Source organism: Artemia franciscana, chromosome 18, assembly GCF_032884065.1.
Source record: "Artemia franciscana chromosome 18, ASM3288406v1, whole genome shotgun sequence".
Taxonomy (NCBI): Eukaryota; Metazoa; Arthropoda; class Branchiopoda; order Anostraca; family Artemiidae; genus Artemia; species Artemia franciscana.
In genome coordinates, this window is record NC_088880.1 from 28677377 (window position 1) to 28703121 (window position 25745).

General features: G+C 36.6%; 1 protein-coding gene across 3 annotated transcripts in view; it reads left to right on the forward strand.

Annotated features, from left to right (window-relative positions):
- Positions 1-25745, forward strand: part of LOC136038838 (FH2 domain-containing protein 1-like) — a 129086-nt gene that overhangs the window by 100855 nt on the left and 2486 nt on the right. For 2 of the 3 annotated variants that reach the window (XM_065722249.1, XM_065722250.1), the window contains exons 15-18: positions 6108-6519; positions 9024-9197; positions 19557-19718; positions 21635-22325. In XM_065722249.1, the coding sequence (XP_065578321.1) occupies positions 6108-6519; positions 9024-9197; positions 19557-19718; positions 21635-22325 (1439 nt within the window). The remainder of the gene's footprint in view (positions 1-6107; positions 6520-9023; positions 9198-19556; positions 19719-21634; positions 22326-25745) is intronic. The other variant, XM_065722251.1, reaches the window with a different exon arrangement.

Consider the following 25745-nt stretch of genomic DNA (forward strand, 5'->3'; position numbering starts at 1 on the left):
GAAAATTCGCCTTATTTTAGAAAATAGGTTTAAACACCCCCTAAAAGTCATAGAATTTTAACGAAAATCACACCATCAGATCCAACGCATCAGAGAAAACAGTTTCAACTGTAACTACTGTAAAAGTTTCAAGCTCTTATCTACAAAAATGTGGAAATTTGTATTTTTTTTTTGCCAGAAGACAGATCACGGATGCGTGTTTGTTTTTTTTTTTTCCGAGGGGTGCTCGTATTGACCCAGTGGTCCTAAAGTTTTGCGAGAGGGCTCATTTTGATGGAAATTAAATGTTCTACTGCCCTTATTAAGTTTTTTTTATTGTTTTAAAAAGCAGAGTTGGGACAGAATCAAACTCTAGCGTAAAGAGGGAGGCGTTGCGGAGGGGACAACCCCTTTTATATACGGAGTAATTTCAGTTCATTTTAATGTCGCTCCTTACTTGCAGTTACAAAAACTTTTGTTTTTGTTTTTAATATATCACGGAATGCCTAGAAACATAGGCTAGGCATGAATTTGTTTATTATTAAAATTATTCAAAATTTCAAATTATTTGTTTTTAAGCTTGCTACAAGAACATATTTTTGAAAAGACCGATTATCCTTTTGTATTTTATTTACTCCTTTAAAATATTCATCCAAAAGTATCACTTTTATTACTTAATTTGTATCACATAAAGCAAAAATAAATTCTGTTCTGTTAAATTCTCAGTAAATGACTTGACTTTGAGTAGCCATAATTACCTATCAAACCTAAGTCGTGGTTTTGTAAAATACAGTGTCCATTAAACAGTTTATTATAGGTTCTATAAAAAAAAACGTAGTTTAATTTATTAAAAAGCTAAGACGTAGTTTAACTTTGCTACAAGGACATCTTTTTGAAAAGACCGATTATCTTTTCGTATTTTATTTACTCTTTCAAAATATTCATTCCAAAAGTATCACTTTTATTACTTAATTTGTATCACATAAAGCAAAAATAAATTCTGTTATTTTAAATTCTCAGTAAATGTCTTTACTTTGAGTAACCATAATTACCTATCAAACCCAAGTCGTGGTTTTGTAAAACACAGTGTCCATTAAACAGTTTATTATTAGCTTTATTAAAAAAACGTAGTTTAATTTATTAAAAAGCTAAGACCTAGTTTTGACATAGACCTAGTTCAGTTTATTAAAAAGACAGATTTTTGTTAAAAATTTTTACTGCTTTTTATAGCGATCGTAAATTCTGTCGGTCTGTCGGTCTGTATGTCCCGGTTTTGCTACTTTAGGTACTTCCAGGTAAGCTAGGACGATGAAATTTGGCAGGCGTATCAGGGACCGGACCAGACTAAATTAGAAATAGTTTTTTTCGTGATTTGACTATCTGGGGGGAGTGGGGGGTCGGTTAATTTGAAAAAAATAGAAACAAGAGCTAAGAGCTCATATGTCACTTGTGACGAGGCAAGATAAGCTAAGAGCCAAGGGCTCATATAGTATGAGATCTAACAAAATTATAAGAATCAATAGATTGATTTAAAAGGAAAATCAAAGGCTTAATGCCGGTCAGGATTTAAAATAAGAGCTCCGAGCCACGATGTCCTTCTAAATATCAAAATTCATTAAGATCCAATCACCCACTCTTAAGTTATAAATACTTCATTTTTTCTAATTTTTCCTCTCCCTTTAGCCCCCAAGATGGTGGAATCTGGGAAAACGACTTTATCAAGTCAATTTTTGCAGCTCCCTGACACGCCTACAAATTTTCACCGTCCTAGAACGTCCAGAAGCACCAAACTCGCCAAATCACTGAACCCCTCCCCCAACTCCCCCAAAGGGAGTGAATCCAGTACGGTTACGTCAATCACGTATCAAGGACATTTACTTATTCTATCCACCAAGCTTCATCCCGATTCCTCCACTCCAAGCGTTTTACAAGATTTCCCCCTCCAACTCTCCCCAATGTCAACAGATCTGGTCGGGATTTGGAATAAGAGCTCTGAGATATGAATTTCTTCTAAATATCAAATTTCATTAAGATCCAATCAGTCGTTCTTAAGTAAAAAATACCTTAATTTTTCTAATTTTTCCAAATTAACACCCCCCAGCTCCTCCAAAGAGAACGGATCCGTTCCAATTATGTCAGTCACGTATCTAGAACTTGTGCTTATTCTTCCCATAAAGTTTCATCCCGATCTCTCCACTCTAAGCGTTTTCCAAGATTTCTGTTTCCCTCCTCTAACCCCCTGTGTCCCCGGATCCAATTCGAGTTGAAAATGGAGCATCTAAGACATAAGATGCTCCTAAGCATCTAAGCATCTAAGACATCCTTCTATATATATCAAGTTTCATTAAGATCCGATCACCTATTCGTAAGATAAATATACCCCAGTTTTCACGTATTCCAAGAATTCTGGTTTCCCCCTCCAATTCCCCCCAATATCACTGGATCTAGTCGAAATTTAAAATTAGAGCTTTAAAGCACAAGATCCTTCTAAATATCAAATTTCATAAAGATCTGGTCACCCGTTCGTAAGTTACAAATGTCTCATTTTTCCGAATTACCCCCCCCCCAACTCCGCCAAAGAGAGCAGATCCGGTCCGGTTATGTCATTCACGTACCATGTATCACGTACCCCCAATGTCACAGGATCTGGTCGGAATTTAAAATGAGAGTTCTTCTAAATATCAAATTTCATTAAGTTCTGATCAAACGTTCTTAAGTTACAGATACCTCATTTTTTTTTCTAATTTTTCCGAATTATCCCCCATCCATCCCCCTAACTCCACCAAAGAGAGCGGATCCGGTCCGTTTATGTCAGTCACGTATCTTGGACTTGTTTTTATTCTTCCCATCCAGTTTCATCCGGATCTCTCTGCTTTAAGTATTTTCTAAGATTTCCAGTCCCCCCCCAATACCCCCCCCCCAAAGACGCTGGATCCGTTTTAGATTTAAAATAAGAGATCTGATTTACGAGGTCCTTCTAAATATGAAGTTTCATGAAGATCCGATCACTCCTTCGTAAGTTAAAAATACGTCATTTTTTCTAATTTTTCAGAATTAACCCCCCCCCCCAATAGAGGGATCCGTTCCAATTATGTCAATCACGTATATAAGACTGCTGCTTATTTTTCCCACCAAGTTTCATCCCGATCCCTCCTATCTTAGCGTTTTCCATGATTTTAGGTTCCCCCCAAACTCCCCCCAATGTCACCAGATCCGGTCGGGATTTAAAATAAGATCTTTGAGACACGATATCCTTCCAAATATCAAATTTCATTAAGATATGATAAACCGTTCGTAAGTTGAAAATACTTAATTTTTCAATTTTTTCCCGAATTAACCGGTCCCCCCACTCCCCCCAGATGGTCAAATCGCGAAAATGACTATTTTGAATTTAATGTGGTCCGGTCCCCGATACGCCTGCCAAATTTCATCGTCCTAGCTTACCTGGAAGTGCCTAAATTAGCAAAATCGTGACCGACAGATCGATAGACAGACAGACCGACAGAATTTGCGATTGCTATATGTCACTTGGTTAATACCAATTGCCATAAAAATGAAGTATTTTTAACTTACGAATGGGTGATGGGATCTTAATGAAATTTGATCTTTGGAAAGATATCGTGTCTCAGAGCTCTTATTTTAAATCTCGACCTGATCCGTTGACATTGGGGGGAGGGGAACCTAAAATTTTGGAAAACGCTTAGAATGGACGATCGGGATGAAACTTGATGGGGAAAATAGGCAGAAGTCCTAGGTACGTGATTGACATAACTGGAACGGATCTGCTCTGTTTGGTGAAGGTGGGGGAGGGGGGGGGGTAATTCTGAAAACTAGAAAAAAGATGTATTTTTTTTAACTTACGAAGGAGTGATCGGATCTTAATGAAATTTGATTTTTGGAAGGATATCGTGCCTCAGAGCTCTTATTTTAAATCCCGACCGGATCCGGTGACATTGGGGGGAGTTCGGGGGGGACCTAAAATCTTGGAAAACGCTTAGAGTGGAGGGATCAGGATGAAACTTGGTGGTAAAAATAATCATAAGTCTTAGATACGTGATTGAAATAACCGGAACGGATCCGCTCTCTTTGGGGGAGTTGGGGGAGGATGGTTAATTCTGAAAAATTAAAACAATGAGGTATTTTTAACTTAAAAAGGAGTGATCGGATCTTAATGAAATTTGATGTTTAGAAGGATATCGTGTCTCAGAGCTCTTATCTTAAATCCCGATCAGTCCGGCGAAGGGGAAGTTGGGGGGGGGGGGTACCTAAAATCTTGGAAAACGCTTAGAGTCGAGGGATCGGGATGAAACTTGGTAGAAAAAACAAGCACAAGTCCTAGATACGGAATTCACATAACCGGAACGGATCTGATCTCTTTGGGGTAGTTGGGGGGGAGGGCTAATTCTAAAAAATTAGAAAAAATAAGTTATTTTTGACTTACGAAAGAGTGATCGTATCTTAATGCAATTTCATATTTAGAAGAACCTCGAAACTCAAATCTCTTATTTCAAATTCCGACCGGATCCAGTGTCATTAGGGGGGGGACCGGAAATTTTGGAAAACGCTTAAAGCGGAGAGATCAGGATGTAACTTGGTGGAAAAATAAGCCCAAGTCCAAGATAGGTGACTGACATAACCGGACCAGATCCGCTCTCTTTGGTGGAGTTGGGGGGGGGGGGGGTAATTGAGAAAAATTAGAAAAAATGAGGTAATAGTAACTTACGAACGGGTAATCAGATCTTAATGAAATTTGAAATCTTCACCTTGTGCTTTAGAACTCCCGTTTTAAATCTCGACCAGATCCGGTGACACTGAAAGGAGTTGAGGGGGAAACCGGAATTCTTGGAAAGAGTGAAAATCGAGGTGTTTTACGAATGCGTGATCGGATCTTAATGAAATTTGATATATAGAAGAATCTTATGTCTCAGATGCTCCATTTCAATTCGCATCGGATCCGGGGACATAGAGGGCTGGAGGGGGGAAACAGAAATCTTGGAAACCGGAAATCTTGGAAAACCCTTAGAGTGGAGAGATCGGGATGAAACTTGATGGGAAGAATAAGCACAAATTATAGATACGAGATTGACATAATTGGTAGGGATCCGTTCTTTTTCAGGGAGCTGGGGGTCGTTAATTTGGAAAAATCAGAAAAATTGAGATATTTTTAACTTAAGAACGGGTGACCGGATGTTAATGAAATTTGATATTTAGAAGGAACTCCTGTCTCAGAGGTCTTATTTCAAATCCCGACCAGATCTTCTGACATTGGGGGCATTTGGAGGGGGAAACCGGAAATCTTAGAAAACGCTTATAAATGTCGTAGATACGTGATTGACGTAACCGGACTGGATCCGCTCTCTTTGGTGGAGTTAGGTGGTGGGGTTCAGTGCTTTGACGGGTTTGGTGCTTCTGGACGGTGATAAAGTCGTTTTCCCCGATTCTACCATCTGGGGGGCTGAAGGGAGAAAAAAATTACAAAAATTGAGGCATTTTTAACTTACGAGTGGGTGTTCGGATCTTAATGAATTTTAATATTTGGAAGGACCTCGTGACCTTTTAAAGCAATCTATTGTTTCTTAGAATTTTGCTAGAGCTCATACCATATGAGCTATTGGCTCTTGGCTCTTTCGACCTCGTCACAAGTGCCATATGAGCTCTTGTTCAGTTATGATAGGGGTTGGAACTGTTCAAGCAGTTTGTCATAATTCTCTTTTTTTCAAAATTTGCTAGTCATTTTTGATAATCGTTACCATCTTTTTTTCTTGTAGGTTATTGACTTGATAAAGTCGTTTTCCCTGATTCGAACATCTGGGGGGGGGCTGAAGGGAGAGGAAAAATTAGAAAAATTGAGGTATTCTTAACTTACGAGTGGGTGATCGGATCTTAATGAGTTTTAACATTTAGAAGAACCTCGTGACTCAGAGCTCTTATTTTTAATCCCGACCGGCATTAAGCCTCTGATTTTCCTTTTAAAGCAATCTATTGATTTTTTAAATTTTGCTAGAGCTCATGCCATATGAGCTCTTGGCTCTTCCGACCTCGTCACAATTGCCATATAAGCTCTTAGCTCTTGTTCAAAACTTGCTAGTCATTTTTAAGAATCGTTACCATGTTTCTTTTTCTTGCAGGTTGACGAATTCTCAGCGACTGGCTCACTGCGTCGCCGTCGAAGTCGTGTTCCATCTGAAGAAGATGATTCAAATCTCCTTGAATATCTCCGTGCTTCAGGACATGGGGATGGGACTCGGGAACGTCTCTCTGTTGGTAGTCTATCAGAGACCTACGGATCACTTGATCGCTCTTGGGCTCGTCGTTTGAGAGGTGGAAAACGTCGACCAGACCTATTGAGTGCTGATTTAACCGGGGAATCTGTACCTAAAGTTCAAAAAGAAGCAGAAGAAATTACAGAGAAACCTCCTGACCAGAAAGTAGAGGCTTGGCTTTTGAACAATGTCCAACAAAGGTCTAAAGCTTCTGATATTAGAAAGAGATTCTGGAAGCACAGGAAGTCCTTAGATATTGAATCTGACAAAATTCAAGGTGAATTTCCACAATTATTCTTAAATGGGGGGAAAAAGTGAAATTTGGACGCAAAATAACTAATCGTCTAAGTGACCGATCCGGATGACAAATTTGTATACCTTAAATGAGTTGAACCTTAATGTTGAGACTTAAATCATGATGCCTATGGATCTCGCATGTTCCAGTCTTTAATAATTTTTATCAAGCTCCAAATATTTTCAATATCTTGTTTTCACTTAAGGTAAATAATCATTTTCGATTGCGATCGTAATCGGGGTACTAGTGGGACCAATTTAAGTGATACAGCTAGGTTTTGGGCAACGCCATGAACAATTTTCAGACCAAAAAAAATTCGAGCCAAAAGGTAAAAAGTAAAATCTGTAAAGGAAAAATAGTAAAATTTTATTTCAATTCTGAAAACGGGAAGTATGGTTATTTCATTGCACGTCCAGTGCCAAGAAATTACCTTCCGGAGATTTCAATTCCTGGAATGTGCATTGACACAAAAGTTAAACTGTGTCTGAAGGATAGGGAAGAAACCCAAATGACAAAGGATAGAATTGTCACTTGCTTTTTATCACATTGTTTTACCTCAACTATCTATTCAACTATTAATAGTAATATTAACTTGCTTACTAAGTAAGCAAGTTACGAAGTAAACGAGGCTGCGTCAAGTTCTATTACGGAAGCATGTAGTATAGCCGTTACTTGACAATAATAGTGGCTAAGCTTAAAACGGCTATAAGATGAAGAAAAATTGTACCGCTTACTTTACTGATTTGCTTTCTATTTTACTTATCTACTTATTTACTTATTTCGCAATGGCAAAACTGAAAAAAACTTCAAAAAAGGCACTTTTTTATTTAAAAGTAAGTTCACTACACCACAACTAATCCTGTATGTTACATGGACTGTGAAACATCTTAAGAATGAGACCAGTACTGTGAATCCCTTTTTTTGTTAAAGACTGCTTGGGTGAGGGTCTTACTCAGGTTAGGTCTGGTTCGAAACATCGCTGGGCCAGCCTCTTGACACAAGACTACTAAATTGCAGTGTAAGGGCAATCGAATAGATCTCAGCTATACCAATTATGACAGTAGGCTTAAATAGCGCAGAAATACCGTCCCAGAGAATAACCCATGAAACTCAACTGCCACCTCAGGCTGTCATGCGTGGAGTGGCTGTAGAGGGGGTGTCTCACGGGTACAACCGAAAGGGGACTTTCTACCTGTAGTTTGTGCAAAACCCACTTAATGTATAAAGTTGTTCCTGGTTATGCTATCTCGTAAAGGCATGCCCTACTCACAATAGGTGGTTAATTCCTCCAAAAAAAGATACCAGTTATAAAATTCCTAACTCTGACCTATATTAGAAAAAAAGTATAGTCAGCAAGTAGAATCAAAGAAGAAATTACTATTAACTTCAATATCAAACCAGCACCGAACTTCAAAAATTAGAAAACATAGTTTTCGAACCTAAGCAGATACCTCCCTTCACGTGACGCTCTGACCAATCCCAGACGGCCTAAGACTATGCTTTTTCGAAGAGAGTTTAGCAATTTTCCATTTGATCCAGAAAACACATATCTGTCTGGGTTAACGGTAAGTCATAGTCTATTCGTTGTTTTCTTTAGCTAGTTAGCTTACACTCAAAAGACATAAAAGATTGTCAATGCAAAACAGGGAGCTTAGATAGAATTATAAAAGAAAAAAGGATTTGGATCTGATATGTAAGTGGGCCCTGGGCCGAACAGACAGGAATTTATTTTTAGATTGAATGAAGCCAATAGAAGGGCTTTGGCAGTGTATTGGATTGATCTCTATTTGGTAATACGACGAACAGGGTATGAACCCAGCTTTTGCAAGATTGGGAAACAGGCTTGCTTCCTGGCCCTGCGCAAAAGATTCGTAAACTCAAATGTCGGCTCTCTTCGTGTCATCTAATTTTCTTGTTCGCCTTTTTTCTTTGGGATATGTTATACTGATGTTCCAGACCGTATCCAGGGGGAGGAGAGGGTGGCTGGACCCCGCCTATCCCCTCCCTGAATAGTTTGTCTAACTCGTAGAAAAAATGAATATAAACCGGCTTTGATGCGTTTTTTAAGTTATTTCCCCCCCCCACCCGCCCAGAAAAAAAATCATTTTGTAACTCGCAACAAAAATGAACATAAACAAATTTTTGATGCGTTTTTTAACACCCCCCCCGCTCTCCGAAAAAATCTTTTTGTGATACAACTGACAGGGTTTGACCCCAGTTGCTGCAAGATTAGGAAACAGACTTGTTACCTGGCCCTGTGCAAAAGATTTGTATACTGAAACACCGGCTCTCCATATGCCATGAACTTCGTGTCATTTAATTTCAACGCTCAATGTGCCATCAATGGCTCTGAAGGATCGTTATCCTTCTTCAACAGTAGAGGGTGAACTTAATTTTGATGTTTTCCATTTAATTAAGTTGATTTTTCGGCTCAAAAGCTCCAATATTTTTTGCAGTTTAGTATTTTATAAATTTGTATTTTTTAGAAGAACCAGCAAATGCGGTGCATCTAACAGCACTTTCTCCTTTGCCAGAAGTAACAACACCACGAACAGACCCAGCCATATCTGGCTTGACATCTCAGAAACCACCGACTAGTAGCAATTGGAAGCCAAATATCAATACTAAAGACGTTTCAAATGCAATGGAAGTTATTGAAGGTTGGTGTCTCTTGAACCAGAAAAAAAAATCTTAGTAGAAATCAATATAATTCTAGTTCAAAACTTTTAAAAATAACTTAGCTTTCGAAAACTTATGCATGGTGCTCGCAGGATAATCCGAAGTAGGTTGAATTTAAAATCAGAACAAAAAGAAATCATAGCTTTAAGTTCAAGACGGAAGTGATTCTTTTTTTAAGCTGACAATGAATGTATTTTACACCTCATTTCAACATGAAAATCGTCTAGACTAATCTTTATTTTCCACGTTTCTTGTAATGATTAAGTGATAAAAAGTTGTTTCTACAAACCCCCTCATATACGTAATAATTTCTGTTTATTGAAAGTTTTAATGTTGTTCCTTACTTTCAGATGAAAAAGCTTGAAAAATCCCCTCCCTACGGAAATATCCTCTAGGCAATCCAATTCCGGTTAAAATTTACCCTGGAAAATTACTCTTAACATCTCCAGGCGTAAAATTGCGCCAGCAAAGCGAAAGCAAATAATATAAAAAGAATTTCGCATAGAAAATTCTGGAAAATTTCCCCTATTTAAAATTTCCTCTGAAAGCGTCAAATCCTGTAAACTCCCCTCCTCGTAGAAAATTCCCTGGTAGAAAATCCCCCCCCCCACCCGAAAAATGTATGTATACTTCCCAATAACAAATACTATACGGAAATAATGGGCAAATTTTTTAGCTTGAAAACCTTTTACCAGGGGCTGTGGGGGGTCACGTTATCTCCAAGGCACAGTTATAGAGCCTTACAACTATGTTGAAAAAAAAGGCTATCCCAAAATTTTGATCAGATGATTTTGAGAAAAAAGGGGCATGGAAGGGGGCCTAGTTGCCCTTCAATCCTTTCGATCACTTAAAAAGGGTACTAGAACTTTTAATTTCCATTCGAATGAGCCCTCTCTCGAATTTTCCGTACCACTGGCTCGATATGACCACCTCTGATAAAAAAAACAAACATAAAAACGCATCTGTGATCTTTCGTCTTGCAAGAAATACAAAATTCTATATTTTTTCTGGCAGGAGCTTGAAATCTCTATAGTTGGATTCTCTGATATATTGAATCTCAAGGTTTGATTTTCATTTTTTTTTATTTTTAGGGTATGTTCCCCCTTTTTCGAAAATCAGGCAATTTTTCTCAGGCCCGTAGCCTTTGATAAGTAACACTAACCTTAAAGAAACATATGTATTTTGAATCAGCATTATAAGCCGATTCTTTTTATATATCTGTATTAAAATTCCATTCTTTAGAGTTTCGGATGCTATTGAGCCGCCTCGCTCCTTACTTACTATAATTACCTGCCTTATATCAATTTGATTCAAATGAAAGTTTAGAGCAACGTTTAGATGAGACAGCTCGTGGTAAGTTGGGTACAGTTCATAATACTAGTTTGGTGATCCCTCAGAGGCTGTTTCCTTGGACAGTTCCCCTAGTTACATCACTGGGTTGCAGGTAGGGTAATACTCCAGAGTTGGAGCAATAATATGTAATTTTAAAATGTTACTAACTGTAATTTAAATCAGAAATTTTTAATTTAAATGGTGTTCAATAATTTTATACAAAAAATTGGCCTATTAATTCAAAGAATTATCATTTCATGGACTTAATAGGGATCGAGGCCAGTGTTTCCACTATTGGGATTTCCCCCTAAAATGGGGATTTTTAAAGTCTTTTAGGGGCAAGATTTTTTTTAGGGATTTGGGGATTTTCTAGGGATTTTTCCTCTAACATGGACTTTTAGGGAATTTTTAGGGGTTTTCCTTTAGTTTGTTCATCATCATCATCTTCTTGATTAGAGAAGCAGGATAATTCGATTTAGGATCTGTATCCTTGCGAATTGAACTTGGAATCACAGAGAAGAACTTCTTCAGTTACTTAAAAATGTTAACACAACACAGATTTTGAGATGTACAGGAGTCCTAAGCAACAAACTAGCAACAAAGAACTATTTGAAACAGTTCCATGCTGATGTGGGCTTCAAACAATAATTTCAGCTTGGACTGTTTTCGATTAATGAAGTCATATGGTTTGTCATTTTTGGGTTGTTTTTTCATAAGATTATTTGGTAGATAAAATGTAATTTTTTTTACAGGTCAGATAAATAAAGTTATAATATATTTTGATAGTTTTATTGGGTACGTAGTTGTTCTTACTGTAGTAATTTTTTTTGACAAGCAGTGCATGTACGATTCTTTTTCTCCACAGTACTTGTATGATGTTCAGGATTTCTGTGTAAAATCAAAAAAAAATTTAACTCGAACTTGTTGCCAGCTTTATAAGTACTGACGTGAATAATAGAGGTGGGCTATAACTATTCGAATACCTCTCTTACCATTTCATTACCCTAGTTTTTAACAGACAAACAAACTGACAACCAGTTTTTTTTAAAACAATGGCACATGTAGGAATAAATGGATTGTGTGTTTTTGGCAAGCCTACGTACCCAGGGGAAAACCATGAATACTATATTTGGTAAATTATTTGCTATTCATATTTTTGATTTACAAATGAAGTGAACATATCACTCGTTGTCGTTTTTTATGTTCTTTACAAATATAATAATCGCTTCTGTCGCAAATTCAAATTTAAGCACAATTTGAGCTCTTGAAAATGACCAAAATATTTCTAGTTTTGGGGTATAAACAAAGCTTAAAACATTGGTCTCAGCCTTAAACTTCCTACAGAAGGATAATGTGGAATCAACTAGTGCTTTAAAAATTAATGCGAACAATCGGAAGTTTTAACTTCCCCTTGAAAACGTTTACTTGGGTCCAAACGGACACGATTCCCTCTCTACGTTAAGGTCAGATACCGCTGCCCCCCCCCCTGATTCAATCGAAGTAGTTCTCAAAGCTGCACAGGCGTTCCGTATCAAAGCAGTAGACCAGATACAGAAAAGGTTCCATTTCGAAGACGACATTTTCAAATATGCTGAAATGGTTGACCCAGTGTCAGCCCAATCACTTCAGCTTGCCTCTCTGCTACCTTTTGTTAGGAAGTATGGACAGGTCCCATGGGACGGAACCAAAACCGAGCAGGAATGGAGGAGGCAGAGCCTCATCGATATTGAAAACGTCAAAACAATGCATGCCGTGACCTGCTGGTGTTTGGTATTGGCGAAAAAAAATGCTGCCGGAACAGAATTTGTATCCTAACCTGAAACCGGCAGTATTATTTATCTCCACCGTTCCATTTTCATATGTCAATGTCGAGAGGTTTTTCAGTGCTGTAAAAGTAGTAAGAACTGATCGTCAGAATAAATTGAAAACATAAACTTTGCGGGGGATTCTAAAAACAAAATATGGAATGAAAAGGGCTCAAGAAAGTGTAGAATGTGAAGAGGATCAGTTACTTCACCACATTAGGAGGGTGAAAGCTTCAGCCACCATACAAAAAATGTTGAAGACACATCAGAGGTAGATAAGGTCTGATAACGTTTTACAAGATACGATTGAACAGTATTACACATCTTGTACTGTAATCTACAGTACAATATTACATTTTCTTTTCTATTTGCCTAATATTATTTGAAGTATATTTGAAGTTCTTTGTATTTAGCTGATGATTAAAAAGCATTTTAAACGGCATGACAAGACATTCTATCATGGTAGTGATAGCTAGACTTCAATCTAAGAAGCCAAAATATGCTACCTTTCAATGATACGGGTAAAATGGGATAGGGAGAAGCGGTTTAGGGAGTAATTAGAAAATGGGATTTTGGAACTGAAGATGGGGATTTCTAGGGATTTTTCAGCTCTTTATTAGGGATTTAAATAATGAGAAAGTGGAAAGACTGATCGAGGCATAAAAAAAATTCTTCTTCGTAGTTTCAGATTTTGGACGATTTGAAATTTGGGAAAAACTTAATTTATTAGTTCTTTTCTTCTTTTCTTTTTTTTTAGAAAAGAATATATTGGTGGATCTCCATTTATCACGTTTGAGTACACGAAATATAGAATTTTTTTTATTACTTGAAATTCTGGATGAATATTCTGGGTGATCAAAGTTGAACAATTAGAATTATGTGCCCGTGTTCCTGGGCTGTAGCCATATTCATTCTTTTAGAACACTTTTTTTTCAGTCAATCAACCCCTAATTCTGGTTTATCAACTGTTGATCAGCACCATATAGTACAACATTACCGAAATGGTGAACTTTTACTTTTTTTAGTTTTTGACCTCCACTCGAAGGATTATGCACCCCTTCTGAATTTCGATTCGTGGCAAAATATGAGGTTTACTTTACGTTTGAATTTCAAAATTACAAGACTCGAGTCTCAGGCAGAAGGGCGTAAGCTAAAGATTTTAGATCCTTTTTGACGTTGGCGTTGAAATTGATAACCAGTCATAGCGTCATAACGTTATGCATTCAAATGGGGCAGTTTTAGTCTTACCCCAATCGTATATCAAATATATTACACTCATCACCTTTGGATTTCTCTTGGCTGGAACCTAGTAGAGAATGAACCACAGGGAACGAGGCTTCTGGGACTTCAGACTCCATGAGCCAGAGATTTTACGTTGATTTTGGCTAAGTACCGTCGAAATTGGTATCCAGTCCTAACACCATAACCTTTCATACAATGATGCAACCAAATAGGACAGTCTTGATCTTGCTCCAATCCAGTCTTAAATTCAGTTTCACTCACAGGAAATGCCTTCGGTTTTTTCTTAGCTGGAACCTAGTAAAGAATGAGCCACTGGGAATCAAGCAGTGGACTCACCCAAATATGACATCATGCCTCAGAGAAGCAACTTTTCAAAAGATACTTGTTTTATATCATCATTTGTCAAAAGATACGCGTTTATATCATTGCGCATATTAAGACGCAGTTTTGTCAAAAATTGCATTTCATGATAATATTATCTTTTAAGGATCTCTGAACGATGTTTCAGTGCCTTACTAGTGGTAAAAAAAGATGAGAAAAGGAGAGACATCTCTGCTTCCTAGGCGAAAAGAGATTTTCCTTGTTGCTCAGGATATAGGACTGTAACTCTTTTATATGGGGTTTTGGGCAATGATGATTTTGATGCCGCTATTTTTCATTTCGATCATACACTGTTTTTGTGGAGGTTCAGGGTATTTTTTATATTCCCATAAATCTGCTCGTAACTGACTAACTTGTACCATTAAGATTAATACAAAAAAAGTAGTTAACATTCCGGAATTAGCATCAAATGGCGATTCTTCCTCACTTTGTTTTTCAACACGCGCTTAAAATTTTCGGTTGAAATGGGGTTAAGTTCGTTTTTACTAGGTTGCGTCTGCCACCATAACCATGATCGTCATTCATCGACGACCTCTGCATACATTCTGTGGGCGTAACTAATCGAAGTTCTTATGAAGATGACGTAAAAGGAAAACCAGCTGTATTTCTTTTTCTTCAAAAATTAAAAAAAAAGTTACAATCCCAGAACTATCTACAAATTCTTAGAGAAATTTGAGAAAACCAATTACATGAAAAACGCATTAAATTTTTTTTAAACGTTAAGAATATGTTTTGAATGTTAGAAGAAGCTTAACTATATCAACGAAGGTGGACTTATCATTAATAAATAATAAAGCTATGGAAGAATTGATTTCAATTGTCAATAAGTTACAAGACATCTGTACAAACCACGGCACGAAATTGTCCCTGGACCTGCCACAAATAGCAGTTATTGGGGGTCAAAGTGCTGGAAAAAGTTCTGTTCTTGAAAGCTTCGTACGTCGAGATTTTTTACCCAGGGGTACTGGGATTGTCACTAGAAGGCCCTTAATTTTGCAACTTATTAATTCACATGAAGAATATGCTGAGTTCGGTCACCTTAAAGGCAATAGATTTATCGACTTTGACCTGGTCCGTCTTGAAATCGAAGCAGACACCGAAAGAATTTGTGGCTCGAATAAAGGAATTTCGGATAAGCCAATTCGACTACAAATACACTCGCCATATGTTTTAAACTTGACTTTGATTGACTTACCCGGTATGACGAAAATACCGGTTGCAGATCAGCCACAAGATATTGAGAACCAAATAAGGGATATGTTGCTGGAATATATATCAAAAGAAAATTGTCTTATTTTGGCTGTTTCTCCTGCCAATGCTGATTTGGCAACTTCGGACGCATTGAAGCTTGCGCAGGAGGTAGATGCAACAGGTGTGAGAACAATTGGTGTAATTACAAAGCTTGATTTGATGGATGAAGGCACTGATGCTCGTAATATTCTGGAGAATAAAGTTCATCCTTTACAAAGAGGCTATATTGGGGTAGTAAACCGATCTCAGAAAAATACTAATGATAAGAAGAGCATACAGGATGCAATTAAAGATGAAAAAAAGTTCTTTTTAAGTCATCCTGCCTATACCCATCTAGCTAATCGAATGGGTACGCCCTATTTGCACAGAGTCTTAAATAAACAGCTTACAAGGCACATAAAATCTTGTTTGCCAGCTCTAAGAGAGCATATACAGCTACAAGCTTCCGCGCTGGAGAAAGAGGTAGAAAATTTTAAGCGCTTTGAGACTACCGATAAAATGAATGATGTGGTACATATGGTGCATTTTCTAAGAAAGGACTTCGAAAGGATGGTAGAAGGAGGTACTTCTGGTGACGTTCCAACTGATGAACTAAGTAGCGGCGCTAAAATAAATAATATATTTCATCAATGTTTGCCTGAATGGATAAATAGAATCCATCAACATGGGGAATATAACGAGAAGAAGCTTAGAGATGAGATTGCTTGTGTAATTAAAAACATTAACGGGGTTCGAGCCAGTATTTTCATACCGGATAGAGCTTTTGGAGCAATCGTTAACAATCAAATTCCTCGTCTCATGGAACCTAGTTGGAAGTGTGTCGATGATGTCATCCAGGAACTGAAAAGAGCTGTACTAAAATGTACTGCAAAGATGTGCCGTTTCCCTATTTTGAAGGAAACGTGTGAACGGGCTATATTGACGCACATTAGTAAGCAGGAATCGGTTTGCAAAGACTATATACAAGCAATTATTGATTGCGAACTTGCATATCACAATACTAATCATGACGATTTTGTTGGTTTTGGATATGTAAAAAAGCAGATCATCCAAGAAGGATCAATCAGTATCTCCCAGGAGGGTCTTGTAAAAGGAGGAAATAAAGAATATTCGTCCATTTTGACAACCGAGGATCTGTCCTGGTATAAAGGTGACAATGGGGATGACCAGGAACCGAAATATACTATACCCTTAGAAGGGATTAAGCTGAAAGAGCTTGAATCCGGATTAATGACAAAAAAACACACTTTCACTCTTTACCAATCGAACGGCAGAAACATCTATAAAGATTCCAAAAAGCTCTATGTAACGTTTAAGGATCAAGATAGTTATGACGCATGGAAAGCTGCTTTTGCAAGAGTTGATGTTACTTCTGGAGACACTGAGAATGATAAAGAATCCATGAAGAACAAACGTGAAATCTTGACTATTCGCAATGCCGTTGACTCCTATATGAAAATAGTGTCAAATCAAGTAAAAGATTTAGTTCCGAAATGTATTGTGAAATTTTTACTCAATAGTTGTAAATATTTCATTCAGAGTGATTTGCTTGCTGAATTATACCTGAATAATAATAACCTAGCAAACCTAGTACTTGAAAATGAGGAAGAAGTTAACCAAAGAGAAGAAAAGAGACGACTGTATGGAGCCTGTAGGGACGCTTTGAAAGTCATAGACGATATTTCAAAATATACATTATTCAAAACTGTGAATATTGCTTATAAGAAAGCTACTACTAATACTACTACTCCTACTACTACTACTACTACTCCTACTACTACTAATTCTGCTACTATGAAATGAACATCATTACTCACCCACTCAGATCCTAACCAACTTCATCGAGAACTCGATGAAGTTCTAAAAATTTAATTTCTTGTTAAATTTTCAACAGATTACGGTTTTTTTGTAAAGTCGTGACTCAGTTTATCCCCACAGGAAATAAACCACATATACACTATAGACTACAAATATCAATTTGGAAAACGAAATTATAGTATCAGAACATAACCTCAAAGATCAGTGATTACAAAAAATGCAAAAACCTCCTAGCCAATAATAGTCATTCCCGGCATTCTTTTCGAGATAGTATATTATACCAGGAGACCGAGATTCACTTGGTCCCTGGTGCTGGTAGGCAGTGACCTTGTATAAATGAGTGGTTTTACAGAATTACAACTTGAAGGAGTTGACAGTGATGATATGATGACAGGAGCCCCTAATGCAGCAGTTGAAATCGGAAAGGATTGTCAAATAAAATTTTAGTGGGATTAGATGCTTGGCAGATGTATGAGGCTTTTACATCTTGAGCCAAGTGTATTTACTCCTGAATAATTTTTCAATGTCTGTTTTTTTCGCAAGAACAGTCGACAATTTAAAAAATCCTATCGAAACAGGTAAAATTGAATTTGATGTCAGTCGATTCAAGTAAAAAGAACATTCCTTTTGTTTGCAAGTTAGTTTCTATTTGATTGTGTGAGAGTCAACATAGTGAAAAATTATCTACACATGTTCACTCTGTTTATACAAGATACATTGGGCAGCTTTTGTAGTTTTTTTTTCTTTTTTTAGTTTTTCTCTTTTTTTAAATTTTTTTGCTTTTTTCATTTTTTCTAGTTTTTTTTTCCTTTTTTTTTATAGAAGATAGTATAGGCCTAACAGATGACAGAGGGACAGACGGACTGTACATTTTTATTTATATAGATGGATTTTAATGTCTTTACGTGTGCCCATTTCAGGCAAGCATCCATTTCGTCCGCAGATGTCGATCTAGGAATAATAGGTTATGTCTGCCTGAAATCTCCCGCAATCAATATTAATCTGCTGCCAAAGGGTTTGGAATTTCCTCGCAAATCCTACAATGATCGGCCAAGAGCCTCGAGCGATTTATTGTGTACCATTGTGCACTCGTTCCAAACAATAAGTTTGCATTGCTACAATTCTTTACCCATCCCATGATTTGTAAATGTTGCACGTGCGAGTTTCTGTAGAGTGCATATTCAGAGGCAATTTCAAAGCAGAATGAGCAGTTCTCCCACCAGGCAACAACGTTGCGGCTATTCCGGACAACGCAAGGGCCAGCGCTATGTCATTTTTGGATCGAATTGATGCCAGAATCAATCTTATTAGAAACTTTTGCCAGTACCTCCTGGCGCATCCAAGAAAAAGATTTCTCCTACTTGGTTATCGACACAATGCATTATCTGATCATAAATGCCTTTTTGTTCTGACGTTAACTTAGAAATATTTGTTTGTATATACGTCAATAGATCAATCGTTTTGTAACTTTGTTCACTATCCAGTGTATGGGATTTGTATTTCTCTCATAACTCTGTAGGAGATGAAGGAGAGCTGGTTGTCAATATGATTCCAAACAATGCACGAATTTGACTTGGAGTTGACGTTTCGCACGCGTAATTGATGTAGTTATCCTAGTGTTGGTTGATTTCCAATAAATTCAGAGCTTGGCATGCACTACGGTAGGTGTCATGTTTAGTCCCGTTTACAGTTCTCAAATGCTCAAAAGACGTCGATCCGGGTACATTAACCAAAAGCAGGCGGAGAAAGAAGTATTCATCTTGATTGGGGTGAATGGTGTAGAGTCTTCCTATTGTGGTTTCTTTGAAGATCCTAGGTTGGCCGTCACCTGACTCACCCCGTTTTCGACGTTCAAATGATTTCATATTAGCATTCCATGTGCAATACCTAGGCACTTCAGAATACAGCAGTTTTTTTGCAAAAAAAAACTAAATAATAATTAAATATTTAATAATTAAAAAACTTCGTAATTTAATAATGAAAGAATTTTAAATTTTAATAAATCTTTAGTTAAATAAAAAATAAAGATTTTAAATAAAAGAACACAATAATAATATAACTAAATGTTAAGTTGAAATCGAACTTGCAACTATTGAGAAACTGGTCCATTATGTTTCTTTATATCAAAATCTCGCGCAAAGGGCATTGTTGTTTGTACTCTATCGTTTGCCCTCTGATCTCCTGAAGTCGGTGCCAAGAAAAGCTATGTGTGGTCAACCCTCAAACGCAGGAGATGGAGTTAATCACTTACACTGACAAAGTCTAAAATTTTATCGAAAATAAATATTTACTAGATGTCCAGTAAATAAATATCCTGACTACATATCTATATGACTGCAAATATAAATGACTGCAGCCGCACAGGTTCGTGAGGAATGGAGAGGCTTTGTCGACGCAATCTGCGCCACTGATGGCTCAGGAGGGTCTAAGGTCTAAGATTTCAAGTTCTAAAAAGAAAATCTAAAAAAATATCAAAAATAAGAAGTACAAATCTTAGCTTTTTTATCTTAGATGCTGCAAAGAAGTCACCACTTAGAAAGCAGGCTCCGAAAGCAGTTGACATGGACAAGCGGAAAGCTGTGATTGCATCTTTAGGAAAACAGAGCGATTTTCAAGACTCGCTTACTGTTTATGTTCGAGGGAAATCAGTCGAAAGAGAGGAAACAGTGAAAGGTATAATAAATGTTTCCACTAAATTAGCCATGCTGTTAATTATTTTAATTCATTCTAACTTATAATTCATTCTAACTTTTTTATTGACAAAATCGATAAAAATAACGTTTTTGTGTCTTCACTAAAAAAAAGACCATCAACACCCCTGTATTTTCGAGAATTTTAACTCATAATAGAAATAGTTCTTCCAGATTTTTGGTAAAAGCTATTCGCTATAATCTTATCTATTTCCAACGACTCATAACTCCAAACATCTAGCCTAGTTCGGTTCTATTAAAAAAAAATTTAAACCCAAGTAATAGTTTACAATACTTTAAACACCAAGCAACTGATATAAAATCATAAACTAAAAATTTTAAAAAGTACGATAAAGAATACGTGAAAGCTCGGGCGCACTCGGTGTGTGTGTGTGTGTTACCAGGCTTGAGTGACATGAAAGAAAATTTCAATATCTGTCACTATGAGTTGGTTTTCTATACATTGAAAAATGTAAACCGTTGTCACTTTTTAATAGAAACATATCTAAAAAAAAGGGAGGTTTTCTATTAGCAAAATATCTAAAAAGCCTTTCTTGTTTTTTCCAGCTCTAAAGTAAATTTAATATTTTTGTCAACTATGTTTTAATGGTCAAGAAACAAATTTATTGATACAAATCCATGTTCTCAAAACAAAAAATGTCGTCCATGAGCCTACCCCAGGACCAATATTCACGTGTAATCACGTCCAATATCCCGTGTAACAATAATATATATACTTCTACTATTAACAACAACTCACTGCAGCATCAAACCAACCCGCCTGAGACCAAAGCAGCTACGCACACTCCTCGTCCATCGCAGTCTATTCAAAGCCTCCCTCTTTACATCCCCCCCAGGAAGTTCCCATTTTCTATAAATATTTCGTTATGACGTCTTCACACCCTAACCGCGGACGACCTGCTTTCTGTTTATCCCCAGACGGTTGGCCAAAAAGGATAATATTCGGTAATCTGTCATCCCTCATCCTTCAGCCATCTCAACATTTCTCTCGTTATAGCCCTAGAAAGTGGAATGGAACCACACTTTTCGTACCGCATGCTCTTTGAAATACGGTGACTCAGCCGGATACCTAGAACAATCCGTAAGTAATGTCTGTAGAAAATATCTAGCAAATCTTCTTCCGCTTTTCGGAGAGCCCATGGTTCTGAGCCATACTTGACCCCGGTAATCACCGTAGTTTCTTTGTTTTCTCCCAATGTTATCTTTTTTTGCAACGTTCTTCCCATCTCCACTACAATTTGTTTGTTTTCTGTTATCACAACAATTGCTTGTTTTGACTTAGTCCCCCCCCACGCTGGCATAAGCCGACACGATGCCTTTCCACGACAATATCTGAATAGCTTAGGGTAACGGGTCAACCAAAAATGTTCCCGTTAGCGCAGCATCCTTTTTTAGGGATCTGCCAGGTGTCGCTTTCTGCCATGCATGCCATCTAATATCGGGGGAACCGAGGATTAGACATGAGGAAACCTGTTATTACCCATATAAACCAAGTGACCCCATTGTTGCCATATGCTAATTAAGTATCTCTGAACTATCAATGGTTGCTTTCTTCTTTCACGTATAGACTTAGTCGTAGTGCTGTCAGACCAATGGATTCCCAGGATGCACTGGGGGCAGCTTTTTTATCCTTGAATTCATTTCGTTTATGAACCCCCCCCCATTTGTTCGCTTTTGCAAAGTTTTAAGTAAAAAACAATAAAAAGTTAAATTCCCTCTGATTGGTTCGGCTGTGTGAAATTTTTAGCCAGTAAAAAGAATGAAACGTTTTTTGGTTAAGCGATTGCTTACAAAAAATTGTATGTTTGTGTAAATTTGTGAAAAAAACATAAAATCTTTATGTTATTTTGTCCCTCTAATTCCTGTTTCTTATTCCAGATTTAGACATGTCAGTGAAAAGTGGCCATGAATCTCAGCCTAAACTGGATATTTCTGTCAGAAGTGGGCATGCCAAATCAAGCCCAATTCTTATAAAAGTCACAGATACATCTGAAAAACCACGTGTTCCAATTTCAAGTTCACCACCAAAGCAAAAAATCGATAAAATTGATATTGATAGTGAAAATATCGAAACGCCGCCAGTGACTCGACGGTCCTTTTCCTCCGTACGACCTCTACTCTCCTTGCAATCTACCTATGCAAGTGATGAGGATGATGACATGATGTCATTACGACGTAATAAAAAATGGTCAGGCGAAGAGAACAAGAATAAATGGAAAGACAGCGACCTAGGCGAAGGAAAATTTGATCGGTATTCTTCCATAAGAAGAAGTAGAAGAATAAGAAAAGCACCCGAAGGAGCACCTTCTTCTGATGAAGAACCTGCATTTGAAAGAAAGGAACCCGATGGAGTCGACTCGGAACTGGAAAAGGTCGAATCAAACGATAGGGTAGAAGATAAACTCGAGTCGACACCAACTTCAGAAACAAAGAAAAGCAAAAGAAGCTTTCGATGGAGTTTGGTCGAAAAAAGTGATGTAGAAAAGGCGATTGCACAAATTGATGATGCTGTTGACGGTACTAAAATGAAGGATGATAGTTGGAAATCTCGTCTCACTCGATCTTTCAGGTGGGAGTCCGCATAGTTTTATTTAGGCCTGGGGTAACTGAATAAATACCACTATAGATTGATTTTAATGCCATCCTGGTATTGTTTGTCTATACAATTTTTCGGTAAAATAACTTATTTTGGTGATGGTAAGGGGAAAGGGGGAATACAGCTGCCCAGTTCATTCTTATCTATGGTTTTATCAACCGTGCATAATACTTTGGTAAAATTGCGTCAATATCTACTGTCGACCACGGTAAAATCAGGATAATATAACCGCTCTTCATGCCAAAATTTTGTATTTAATTTTCTTAATGATTGGTCATAAACATTTAGACGGAGACCCTCGCTCCCTCACTACAATTCAGAACTTACTTCAATTGAAAGATTAATCTTCTAGGTGGCGTGACAAAAATAACTTAGATAAATGAAAGCCATAACCTAAATCGTCAAAAATCTGAATGAATCGGAAAATATCTGAATGATATAAATATATATAACAAAAATCTGAGATCATTAGAAATCTCAATTGATTCAGCATAGAACATCAGTTGATACAAGTTCCATATTTGAGAGCAAAACGTTTGTTCAAATTTGATGCACGTCCATGGACTTCTGCACCATAGACTTCTATGGACTTCTTTGGATAATACACAGCTATTGGGTCGTTCAACAAAATAAATGCAAAGGTTTTGTCATAAAGGCATGTTCTTTTTTTTTAAATAATATAGACTTAATATTACTCGTAAAAATTTCCATATTGCTTAAATCTAACATTAAAAAATATAAATACAAAAAAAAGTTTTAGCTTACGGATTCCACTCTTCGCGCAAAAGTCTCGAATTAGATACAATCTAAATACTTTGAAGAATCACAAAGAGACATGTGTGACATCTATAGTAGTCTGTAGTGGTCATACTAAATGAAGGAGAGTAAATGGCGAATATTGTGAGATATTTGACATAAAATAAGTATGGAAAGGGGTGTGTATTTGCGATTGAAGCAACTATTATATTTGTAAATAACACAAGAAAAAGTATTGAGTTGTGTGTTCACTATGTCCTTATATAAGCTATGGAATCGTCTCCAAGTTTACCAAAAAATTAATGAATATTTCCGAACAAGGTAACCTTTAAATTTTAAGGGGAGGAGCAAAATTACGAAACGTAATTTTTTATTAGTTACTCATGGTAATATGAGTACAATACTTTGTACTCAAAGTATTATGAAAAAAGGGGCCAAACCCCTCAAATACTTAATAATTTCTGCTAGTTTTAAGTTTTAGTGTTACTCCTTACTTGCATTTGAATAAAAAATAATTTGCTTGAAAATCGGATTGCTATTAAATTTATCATGAGCTTTATACTTATTAGACTGTAATCATCTGTTTTAAATTAATTATGTTTATGAACAAAATTAATTTAAAGCTCAAAAATAATTAAAGCACAAAAAATTTAAAGCTCAAGCTCAAAAATTAATTTAAAGCTTTAAATCTTAAGGGGAGGAGCAAAATTACGAAACGTGGCTTATTGTAGCCCTTTTTGAAATCTGACTTAACTTTGGAGTTTAATTTTTCAAAACTAATTTGAATTAATGCCTTTTCATGTGCTTTTGAATTAAAGTTCGGATATAATGATTACAATAACAATAATAACTTTTTTTTAACCCACGTCATATACAAAAATGACACATGCGAAGTTTAACAAAAAAATATTAGCACAAAGTAGAAAAGATAAGGCCGTTTAATGTAACTTAGGCTACTGCGACAATTATTTTCATTAACTCAATATTTTGTTGTGTCTTCTTTTTCTTTAGTTTTTAATTTTATGAAACTCAACATATAATTGTATTTTATGTATTTTTAATGAATTTTGAAAAAGTATTGTCTCGTGAGTAGTTTTTTTTTTTTTTGAGAAAAGAAAATTCTCAAAAATATGCAACACCGGCTGTTGTATTTGAAACTTTCAATCTGAAATCTAAAGATTCTGTAAGAAAGATACATTTGTTCACTAGTACCATGAAACCGCTGGGTTACCACCCCTATTGATTTACTGCCATTTTTAGTTAATTTTTTTTTGCCGAGTAATTCTATTTTTGTGAATGAATTTGGGCAATTTTCAAAAAGTCCAGTGATTTTTGAAGAAGTTATTGATGTTAATTCTTTGACTCCCGGATTTGGAACTCTCAATCCGAAACCTAAATATTCTATAAGAAAGATACATTTGTTCACTAGTACCATGAAATCGCTGGGTTACCACCCCTATTGATTTACTGCCATTTTTAGTTATTTTTTTGTCAAGTGATTCTCTTTTGGTTAATGAATTTGGGCAATTTTCAAAAAGTCCAGTGATTTTTGAAGAAGCTATTGATGGTAATTTTTTTACTCCTGGATGTTGATCCCCCCCCACCCGGTGACTGATACAGTTGAGAGAAATCCTCTGTTTCAGACCTGTTTAAAACTTCTGTGTTGACCAACGCCATATACAAAGAAACCATAAACACTTGGTTGTTTTTTTAATCTTATTTTTGCCTAATTTAGGGTATTCTGAATTCCTCTTTCTACCTTGGAGGATATTTAGTTGCATTTCTTAGGCATAGGACAAGAGTAAGGAAGCTAAGGAAGGTCTGGCGCTTAAAAAGGCAACTCACCAAAGTACCAAACATGGGTCTAATATAAATCAAAAGCTACCAGCCCTATTAGCAGTGCCATATTTCATGCCAAAGTTTACCGTAAAGAGCAGGGGAAGATAGAGCGAGTGATGAGCCTAAACAAGTCTAAAATATGCGTTTTAACAATTCCAGTTAGAGAAATCTTTGCAGTACTGTGAAGAAATCTAAAATTAAAAACAAACTTAAGCTATTAGTATTTGCATATCAATTGAAGGTTTAATTGCCGCGAATATGATTTTTTTTTTATTAACCCATCATAGATTTGTTACCTAAATAGATAATGTGCAAAAGGTATAAAATTCAAATAAATTTCAAAATTATAGAAGCTCTATATTTTAAAAATATAGAAGATTCAAGTAGAATCGTTCTACATAAACCGTTTTCATCAATCCGAAGGATTTGTAAGAGAAAACTTAGGACGACGAATACAACAAGGTAGATTCACACACAATGAAGACAAGGAAAGATGCAACTGTATCACATGCAGAGAACAAAAAGAGACAGTAATTGTGAAATGTGACACACCTTCGGGGGTTTGTAAAAAAAAAACTATTTTTGCAATGAAGTACACGTGACTGTTATTCGCCTAGTTGCCTATAGCGTTTAAGCTAACAAGTTGCCGGAAAAGTAAGTGTTGCCTTTTACGGATTACACCCAGGGAATTTAATATTAAGTAGATAATGGATGATTGAACGCATTCTAAAGGCCGATTATCTGAGCTCATTTATATCCAACATGAAATTTTAAATAAAGGCAATTTTCGACAGAAAC